The following is a 10,554-nucleotide window of genomic DNA, read 5'->3' on the forward strand; positions in this document are numbered from 1 at the left end:
ACCAACCTGATAAAATACCCTAAACTCTCTATACACCATTCACTCCCTTTCTCAGAGCAAGCGGTAGTATGATGACAGCTGTTCAGCACAACAGAAACACGTTTCTTTTACAGGGACAGCCATAGTCAAGGCACGGAGATCTACAGGGATTTTCCTTGAGTAGTTATACAAAATAATATTACATTTTGTGGTCTGTACAGTGTAATAAACCAGCAATAAAACAACAAAAAGAACCTATGAAAGGAGGCCGTTGCCTGAGCAGCGTGAGTCTGGGGACCATCGTGGATGGGACACATGTGGCCAGAGCAGTGGGGGGGTTTCTGCTGATGTGTGGACGGTCAGAGGGGCTCTGACACAGAGGCTGAGGCCAGCTGCCCCTGGAGACAGGACTGAAGGGGGTTCTGTTCCCACTGTGGCTCGGGGGCTCCTCTGAGTCGTGGGCCCATGGGGTCAGAAGGGTGACGCCCGGTCGCGCTTGGGCCAGTGCGTCTCCCCATCTGCCAAGTTCTCCACGAGTCGGGGCCCCCCCACCCCCACACAGACCGGGGCGGGGAGGTGGGGGCAGAGGTGGCCGGGGGCCCAGCGGTCACGAGAGCCCGCACAATGGACGGGGACTCGCTGCTCTGTGCCGGGCGGCCCTGGGACGCGGGGCGGGGTTGGGGGGCTCACAGGAGCTCGTACTGCTTCAGGTGCATCCGCTGGATGATGTCCCTGCAGTCGTTGAAGACGCGTCGGATGTTCTCCGTGTCCACGGCACACGTGAAGTGCGGGTAGCAGTAGTGCTTGCCGTCGCCCGTCGCCGTGCTGATGCGCTGCGGAGACGCAGCCTGTCAGCTCCGGAGGACCGAGGGCGGGGGGCGGGGGGCGGGGGTGTCTGTGTCAGGGCTGAGCCCCCCAGATCTCACTTTTTATGTGAGTTTGAAATCATCTCAAAATACAGAGTTTTTTCAAAAAGGGAACGTCTGAACCTGAGCAGGTCCGTTTCCACGTGACCCTTGAGCTGAGGAGAGGCCACACCCCACATCCCACTGAAAGGCAGCACGCAAGCGGGGTCGGCCATCTCAGTGCCGCCCCGGGGCCTGTACCCTGCCCGTTCCTGCTGGGAAGCTGTGTGACCTGAGGTTGGAAGTCTGACCTCTCTGAGCCTCCGTGTGCTCAGCTATGAGATGAGGGAACGACACCTTCCCATCCCTCATTGTTTGGGGGAGATTAAATGAGCTCGTGAGAGACTTAAGTGCAAAGAGCAGGGTCACCCTAAGGTGGCAGGACAGCAAAGGGCAAGGAAAATGCTCACCAAGAACAGATCCCGGATGAAGAACTTAGCTCTTGTGACTTTGGGATCTTCTCCTGCATCTGGTGTCGCTGTAGAAAATCAAAGGGAATTTTATTTGACATGACACACAGATACAGCTGGATGGAGGCTGTGCACACAGAGCACGGAAGCACACGGGCCATGCAGCCAAAGACTGAAACGTGACCTTCGTCTCTCTCCTCCTCCCAGGTCATTTTGACTTCAACAGTGGTTTGTGTTTGGTGCCGGGTGAACAGCTTCTACTCAAGTCAGATGAAGCGTCTCACTGACTGGTGAGCCGGCCCCCAGTCGCCTGCACCTGGTGAACTGTCCTGCAGGGAGGGCTGCCAGCTCATCCTGAGACTTTTCCCAGGAAAAATGCTGACCACACTGGGTAAGGGGAGCGAGGGGCTGGTTCCCAGGAAAGGTCAGAGCAGGCCCGGCTGCTGCGGGGTGGGTGGCATGGGGGCTGGGGAGCTCCCAGACGGCGGCTGCTACCCGGGCCCAGGAAGCACCCTGCCAGGCTGGCTGAGGTTGGTGCAAAGACCGCGATAGGTTTCTTAGCTTCTAACTGAAGTTTCTGGGAAAGCCCCCTTCATCCTGCTTTATCCAGTTTGGGATTAAACCTTGAGGAGTGGGGTTATTTTGCCATAAGCAAATCCCTCCTTGGAGACTCTGGTGGCCCAGGAAACTCAAAACCCAAGAGCAGCCACTGGAAATGGGTCCTGACTCCTCCAGGTTTGCCAGACGGGACCTTCCCGGCTTCAGCACTGAAATTCCCAGGTCCCAGGAGCCTCACAGCCTCCCGGGACGGCTGGTCACCCGATGAAGTCACCATGCTGTGGCCAAAGTCATCGCTGGGGACAGCGGCCTCAACACGGTGGTCGGCGGCGGGCGGCTCGGGACAGAGGTCACTGCTGCCCTGTCCCTGCGGGCCCGGCCAGAGTGGCTCAGACAGCGACTTCCCTGTCAGTCACTGTGCGGGGTAAGCAGGCAGGTCCAGGCGGACCGACCGACACGGGGCCCCGGGAGGCAGAGCTTCCCTGCAAACCCCGCGTTCACGTCAAGCTGCCCTTCCTCCTCCTGCTCAGCGTGGACCAAGTTGAACTATGAAAATTTTACAAATGGGACCCTAAGGACATCTTAATACTCCAGAAGCTAAGGGTGGAGCAGGAGTCAAGAAGATTGATCTAAATTAACTGTTTCCTAGATTCATCAGAACCGTAGGAATTACAGTTACAGGGCTATTGAAAGAACAATTCTTTCCCTTAATCGCAAGATACTTGTTTTGGAATCTTACCGTCTTCAGGAACAGTATAATTTGCATACTCTGGGAAATAGTCTTCAATTTTTGATTTCCCTGCCAAGACTTTTTCTGCCAGCATATCCTGTTTGTTCAAGAACAAGATGATGGAAATGGTCCGTAACCACCTGGAAAGGAGCAGGAAACACACAGGTGTGGGTCCACTGCCTGAGCAGGCACCTCTGTCGCAGGCGTTATCCATGGAGAGGACAACGTGCTGCCCTCCGGACGAGGTGCCGGGCTTGGGATTATTTGATGCCCCGGAACCTCAGCCCCCAATCCATCTGCACACAGGACTCCCTCATGAGGATAAACTCTCAGGAGGAGGATTCAGCTCCACAGGGCTGTACTGGCACCAAAGCCAAGGTTCACGTCAGGAATAAATATGCTCGGATTTGTGTGGTGTAATTTACTAGTAAAGGGTCAGAAAAGCGGGAGAAGTTAAAGCTGTCACAACAACAGAAACAGAATAGATGGTCACGCAGGGCATCTGCGGCTCTTGGGCGAGGAGCTGGGTGTTGAGGGTCTGGGTGGGGACCTGTCACTTTGCTGACAAGTCGAGGGAGGGGCTCAGGGGTCATCGAGTCATGAGCGGATGTTTTAAATGGGCGCTTTCTGCATTTTAAAAACCAAACAAAACCAAATTTGAACCGTATATAACAGGCTTCCAAAATAGAGATCTGGATTTTCCTGACAAAGTCCCATCAGCTTCACACCCCCATCTTAAGTAAGTCTCTACAGTAAATGGACTGAAAGAGGCTTCTTATGGTTTTAGAAGATTTATCACAAGGAAGGACTGCATCGGAGAACAAAGATGAAAGCAAGCTGAGAGGCATTTTTAAACCCAGCGGGAGACCGAGTTTACTGTCTTGTCACCTGTTGTTCCAGATGCTCTCGAAAAGGTCCAGGGACTCCCGCAGGCGGTTGGTATTGTTATCTTCCCGGATCACCATGTTGTAGCTGCTGCAGGCGGCCACGTAGATGATGGCGGTGACGTCTGGGTGGGAGGAGTGGGGGAGGCACCTTGGTTATTTAGAGCAGTTACGGCCACCCATGTCCGGGGAGAGCTCCCTTGTGATCGCAGGATTGACCCGGGGCCCCCAAACTAGCAGAGACAGTGTGACCCCAGGATGCTTAACTTCTGTATTCATGGGACTCATGGTTAAGGCACTTGATAGGTGAGTGGATTGAAAGCTACTGAAACACAGCAGCAGGAGGGAGTGTGGGTTTGTCCCCATTTTCTTGAGAGAGGGAGAAATCACCGTTGAAGCACTGGATCCATTTTCTTCTCTCGTCCCTCTGGCCTCCGACGTCAAACATGCTGGGGGAGAACACGGGTTGGGGGGTGCCGTTAGCCGGGGGCGGGAGGACATCCGTCCTTTGCTCTCCCCCTCCACCTGGCCCGTGGCTCTGCTCCCCAGGTGACCTCGCAGACGGGCCCAGCGGGGCCGCCCCAGTCTGGCCCAGATGAGTGTCCACACCCCGGTATTTCTCTGAGCCCGGCCCTTAGCCCTGTGATCAGTGGCCGCTTGGCCCTCTCTCCCCCTGGGCAGCCCGTTGCCTGCGTCCTCCTCCTCTTCACCTGCCTGAGGCCACCGGGCTCGAGTGCCTCCCTTCCCTGCACTGACACCTGCGCTTGCGGGCGCACACGCAGGTTTGCAGCACTGCAGGCCCGGGATCGCCCGATGTCCAGGCCGCTTCCCCGACCCCCGGCCTGGGGGCCCCGCGGGAGGGTCCTGCCCACATGCTTACTGGAAGTTGACTTTGTCCACTTGGAATCGTGTCTCGAAAATCCCTGACGTCAGAACTCTGCACCTGAGGAGGTCCTGGGGGCAGAGAAGAGAGAAGCAAACAAGTGACCCCTGTCCTCAGGAGGAGAGCCCGGGGCAGCCATAGGCTGCGAGTGTCCCAAACAGCAATTCCCTCCATCGGAAAAGAAACAGGACTTAGAAACTGAGACGAATGCTCTCGGTCTCACTCCCCAGAGAAAGTCACAGTTAATGTACTGGTTTGGTCTTGGAGACTTGATGGCTCTGCTTTTTTTTCCTTCAGGAGCTTCCTGTAATCACTCCTGAGTGTTCCCTACTGACACCATGTCCCCAACAGCCCGCCAGTGTCTGGGGAGAGGCGCCCACCCCACCAGCTGCCGCTCCGGGTCAGACTCACTCTCTCTCCTCTCACAGTTCTAGTCTCGAAGGTAAAAGATGATGTGTTCCCAAGGGGATGAGAAAGCCGTACAGTTTCACAAGGCTGACACCTCTTTTGGCCTGTCAGGTGTCAGGGTTTCTTTCCTGGTTACCAGATCCATTAGGATGTAAATCGGCCACCCCACAGTGACTCTGGAAGTGGAGGGCGGTGGCCCCTCTGAGCCCGATGAGAAGTGTGAGGACAGACTCGAGGGGCAGGCTCAAGGCCAGGGTAACTGAGCTCCCAGGGTCGGCCTCGTAGAGGGATGGACTCCAGGGGACAACCAGGAGCTCAGACCTCGGGGGGTGGGGGGCGCAGGGAGCCTCCCGGAGGGGCACGGCTGGGCCCCGAGGGTACAGAGACCCTCCAGTGTCCCCCCGTTTGGGCGGTGGTCGCGGCCCAACCCCACCTACCTGGTCCGTGGGCGTGTAGTCCACCAGGCTGACGCTGTCAATTCTCTCCAGGAAGCTGAAAAGAAAGCCAGACGTGCTTGGGGCCGCTCTGGGGCTGCCTCTGGGCTGAGGGGCAGGTGTGCAGGGCCCGCATGAGCCCAGGGGGACGGGGCAGCCACGGGCCAGCAGGTTCCCGCGTTCTTCCTGGACACGTGTCTCCCCGGCAGGTCAGTGTCCTGAGGGTCCTGATCCGTCGTGGTGGGGGAGCGGGGGTCCAGGCCTCTGCCCTCCCTTGACAGGTTTTACATGTGTTTGTCTTTCTGTTTATCGTCTGTCTCTCCCTCCAAATGTGGGACCCACAGGGCAGATCTGGCTTGTTGGCCGGGTTTCCCCAGCGCCTGTGGGGCAGCCCAGCCCGTGCGTATTTGTGGGATGAAGTGAGCAGGGGGCTGTGAGGCCCAGCCTGCAACTGACACAGGAAGACACAGCGCTGGTTAACCAGTGAGCAAAGGACCACTTCCTAAGGGGTGGGGACAGCAGAGCGTGTGAGGAGCGGGCGGGGCTCTGAGTGCCCCGGGCTCTCCTGGTGGGGGGGTCCCTGTGGCTGAGGTGGGGCTCCGGCCCTGGGGAGAGTGGATGTGACCTGGATCAGGGGGACTCGGCCAGAGTCCCTGCCTGGACAGCTCGGGGTCCACTGTTCCGTATCTGGAGTAAAGTCATGATGGGCCTTCCTCCCAGCCTGTGTGCCATGAGCTTCTGCACAGTGAGGGGGGAGCACCTCCCCACCTCCGCACAGCCCCCCTCCCCAGCCAGCACTGCAGGCCCTTGAGCTGCTCACAGGAGGAGGGGGGAGTGCAGAAGACCCTGGAGGAGCCACAGGAGGGGACCCCTGAGAGCTGAGTCTGGTTTGAAAACCACAGTGCCGTCTGGCCCAGTCCTTGCCGGCCTTGCATTTGGTGGAGTGGAGGGCACCTCAAAGTCCACCCTGACTGTCTAGCAGGAAAGGAAAGGGGCAAGAAGACTTGAGTCTGTGATGAAGTGGGAGGGGTGTCTGCCGAGGTGGGGAGGGGCTCTGGACTATAGGCCAGAAACCTGGGGGCTCCGGTGGGGAGATGAGCCGCCCCCCTTCCTCGTGTATGGATGTAATAATTTGAAGCAGAAGTGGTCTGTCCTCTCGGCAGGGACATCTAATATGAGAAGGTGATACAGACACTGATCATCTCCCATCGAAAGGGCTGGAAGGAACTGAAAATCAAACCAAATATGAAGCCTTCAGCTCTGGTTAGAGGGTAGGAGGCGCCCGATTTCAAACAGGATGCAGACAGGGTGGAGGGGGTGGGTGAATCTATTCAGATGGTAATAACGGGTATAAGTAGAAACAATGAAGTGTGGTTAACAAAAAAGACATCAGAAGTTGTTGAAAGATCAGAGACCGCCTTCCCAAGGACGCGTTGGGAGTACCTTCCTGACCACTTCCTGACCGCGACAAAGGAAAGATATACCATCTGTCCCCACCCCTGAGCCCGGGGTGGGTGTCCAGGGTTCCTTCCAGCTCTGGTACTTAACCACCTGAGACCTGACCGGCATCAGTGAACATTTCCCAGAGCATCTTCTGAATTGTTACTGATGGTGAACAGTCCTCTGAGTTCATGGATTTCAAGTTTGTGCAATGGAAGTAAAATGTGAAAATTCCCCGGATGTGAATGTTTCCCCGGACATTTGAGAGCCTCTCTAAGGAGTAAAGACTAGCAGTTGATTTCTGCCAGACTTTTGACTTAATCTTTGGTTCAATTGGTGTATTTCCCGCATGTTGTAGTAGGACTTCTTCAAAACGGGGCTCTTAAGATAATATATAGAGAGAGGAGTTTTAAAAGGATTTTCCAAATCATGCACAGACTTTTGTATGACTAAAATTTAAAAGGTTGTCTCCCTAAATATGCCACTGCCTGTTATGCCGAAAAATTAACAAGATCTAAGAATTCCACTTGTAGACCATTCACTTCCACTAGATAAGGAGTCACAGGACAATAACAAAATACAATTATAGAAAGTCACCCCCCGGACTTCCCCGGTGGTCCAGTGGTTAAGACTCCATGCTCCCAATGCAGGGGCCTGGGTTCGATCCCTGGTTGGGGAACTAGAGCCCACATGCCGCAACTAAGACCCGGTGCAGCCAAATAGATAAGTAAATAAATATTAAAAAGAAATGTCACCCCCCCCGCCCCCACCCTTATGGTCACTTTAAGAAAAGCAGTTAAAAAGCAATTTACTTTGATTTCTCTTCACTGTTTCCTGCTACAGCTGAGGATATTTGTGTTTACAGAAGTGATTTTATTTTGGCAACTGGGATCCCCCTCTGCTCGACATTGGCACGAAACAGCAATTCACTGTTCATTTCTCCTCTGTCTGCCACCCCAGTAACTCAAAACTGCAGGGTTCTTGTGGGCCGGGGGCAGGGGTTGAGGGGGGATGGTGAAAAGATGAAGCTATCCTGTTAAATGCCTTTGAACAACTGGATCTCAGGAAAAGCACCAACGACCTTTAATTAAAATGTACTTAAAATGATTTCTTCTATGAAAAATGCAGCAAGTCAGAGCTGTGTCAAGCCAAGTGTCAACTACAAATTGGCATTTTCCATTGGCATTTGCCATCTACCTCTACAAGGATTAACTCTTGTGCTGCTGCAGCTGCTGACTTTCCACACCCCCTGAAAGGAGTTCAGGTAGAGAGCTAAAATGAGGCACTCTGTGCTCTGGGAAAAACTGGCAGAACAGGTCTTCAGAGAGTTAGATGTTTACAGAAGCCAATTTTATGAGCCCAATTCTTGTATCTGTTCATATCTAGAAAAGCACTAAAATCCTTCATGGTGACAACTGCTCCTCGTGACTAGCAGAAACCGTCTGCAAAATAGTATGTGCTCAGTTGCATGTATTCCCCCTTCACCAAAATCACATCTATACTGACCTCCCCCTCTGCCTCTTTGGAGCAGTTTCTCAGAGCTATCTGGGATGCTGTCTCCCGGGCTGTAGTCCTCATTTTGCCCCAAATAAAACAACTCGCAACTCTCATGTTGTGCATTTTTTTAAATCGACACAAGTAAAACCCTTTTCTCAGTGTCTTACCGAAATTCACTTCATGACGCTTATTTATTTGATGTAAAAAATACTGGAGGAAAATGTTAGCAGTAGTGACAGAGCACCAGCCTGATCTAACGTGCAGCAGGGCTGAGATCCAGACCACGTCAGAGGTGGTCCTCAGACCAGAGCCCGGGCATCGGGATTGCGGCTGAGCCAGAGCCTGGGTGGATGAGTGACCCACGTGCCCTTGGATGTCTGAGAAGCATCATGCCTTTTCCTCCCCTGCCCTGGCCTGTCCTCTCCCGTCACCTGGATGGCATACCCAATGACTCACATCCTGTTCTCGCCCTCAGAGTGAAGTCCACGCTGAATCTGGCCTCCGAGCCCTTCGCAATGCGTCCCATCTCTTCTTTGTTCTTCTTGGTGTCAAACCGTCCACTCCAGTCAAATCTCCACATAGGTTTTGGCTTTTCAGACCTTTGTGTAATCCCCACTTTTTTTTCTTTGAAGCCTCAGATTGAACCCAACCTCTTCCAAGAAGCCAATTCTATGGAACAGAATTGAGAGCCCAGAAACAAACCCACACACATATGGACAACTGATTATGAAAGGAGCAAAGAACATATAGTGGAGAAAGGATGGTCTCTTCCATAACTGGTGTTGGGAAAGCTGGACAGCTACATGGAAAATAATCACACTGGACCACTACCTCACACCCTACATAAAAATCAAACTCAAAATGGATTAAAGACTTGAATGCAAGACCTGAAACCATAGAATTCCTAGAAGAAAACATAGGCAGTATGCTCCTTGACATTGGTCCTAGCGGTATCTTTCTAGATATGTCTCCTCAGGCAAGGGAAACAAAAGCAAAAATAAACAAATGGGACTGCATCAAGCTAAAAAGACTCTGCATAGCAAAGGAAACCAGCAACAAAACAAGAAGACAACCTACCAAATGGGAGAAGGTATTTGTAAATCATATGTCTGATAAGGGGTTAATATCCACACTATATAAAGAACTCACATGACTCAATAACAAAAAAACAAACAACATGATTTAAAAATGGGCAGAAGTGCTGAAGAGACATTTTTCCAAAGAAGACGCACAGGTGGCCAACAGGCACATGAAAAGATGCTCACCACTGCTAACCATCAGAGAAATGCAAACAAAAACCACAATGACATATCACCTCACACCTGTTAGGATGGCTGTTACCAAAGGCAAGAAATAACAAGTGTTGGCGAGGATGTGGAGAAAAGGGAGCCCTTATACACTGTTGATGAGAATGTAAATTGGTGCAGCCACTGTGGAAGACAGTATGGATACTCCTCAAAAAATTAAAAATAGAACAACCACTTATGAACCCGCAATTCCACTCCTGGGTATTCATCCAAAGAAAATAAAAACACTAATTCCAGAAAATATCTGCACCCCAGTGTTCATAGCAGCATTACTTACGATAGCCGAGATATGAAAACAACCTTAAGTGTCCATCAACAGATGAATGGATAAAGAAGATATGATATATATATATACACACACACACACATACACACACACATACAAAGGAATATTATTCAACCACAAAAAGAAGGAAATCTTGCCATTTGTGACAACACAGATGGACCTTGAGGGTATTATGCTAAGTGAAGTAAGGCAGATGGTGAAAGAAAATACAGTATGATTTCACTCATGCATGGACTATAAAAAAGCAATCAAACAAAACCCCAAAATAAATGAACAAGCCAAACCAAATAAAAGCAAACACGTAGATACAGAGGACAGAGTAGTGGTTACCAGAGGGGGAGAGGCAGGGGGAGGGGGAAATGGGTGAAGGGGATCGACTGTGAGGTGATGGCTGGAAATGAAATTTTTGGTGGCAAGCTTGCTGTAGTGTGCACAGAAGTAGAATGTTGTAAACATGAAACTTATGTGTCATAAGCCAGTGCTGCTTCAAAAAACAAACAAAAAAAAGAAACCAGTTTTAGGACACTATAATCCCATCCTCCTCCATGTAGTTTGTTTCATGATTTGATTAGCTCGGAACACACCTTACATCGTGATTTCCCCCCTTGTATAAGTTGAGGTATAAAACACACGGTGCGTAAAGAGCACTGACATTACTCATCTTGATGACTCTGTCGCACCTGTGTACACTGGTGTATTTTCCTCTTTTTGCTTGTGCCTTATCTACCTAACTCCACTGAGGACCGTTTAAGGCAGAAGCATGTCTTTATTTCTAGAAAGAAGCCCCAGACAGCCAGCATCTGACACACCTCAGTCTAAATCTTTTACTGTAT

At 51.9% G+C, this 10,554-nt stretch overlaps 1 protein-coding gene across 2 annotated transcripts in view; it reads right to left on the reverse strand.

Moving 5' to 3' along the window:
• Nucleotides 1–60: 60 nt before the first annotated feature.
• GNAL (G protein subunit alpha L) overlaps nucleotides 61–10,554 on the reverse strand; it is an 88,980-nt gene continuing 78,486 nt past the window's right edge. For both annotated transcript variants that reach the window (XM_036823513.1, XM_036823514.1), the window contains exons 6-12: nucleotides 5,195–5,249; nucleotides 4,347–4,420; nucleotides 3,857–3,915; nucleotides 3,471–3,591; nucleotides 2,592–2,722; nucleotides 1,295–1,362; nucleotides 61–812 (exon numbers count right to left, since the gene is read on the reverse strand). In XM_036823513.1, the coding sequence (XP_036679408.1) occupies nucleotides 666–812; nucleotides 1,295–1,362; nucleotides 2,592–2,722; nucleotides 3,471–3,591; nucleotides 3,857–3,915; nucleotides 4,347–4,420; nucleotides 5,195–5,249 (655 nt within the window). In that variant the 3' untranslated portion in view covers nucleotides 61–665. The remainder of the gene's footprint in view (nucleotides 813–1,294; nucleotides 1,363–2,591; nucleotides 2,723–3,470; nucleotides 3,592–3,856; nucleotides 3,916–4,346; nucleotides 4,421–5,194; nucleotides 5,250–10,554) is intronic.

Source organism: Balaenoptera musculus, chromosome 14 (genome assembly GCF_009873245.2).
Source record: "Balaenoptera musculus isolate JJ_BM4_2016_0621 chromosome 14, mBalMus1.pri.v3, whole genome shotgun sequence".
NCBI classification, from domain to species: domain Eukaryota; kingdom Metazoa; phylum Chordata; class Mammalia; order Artiodactyla; family Balaenopteridae; genus Balaenoptera; species Balaenoptera musculus.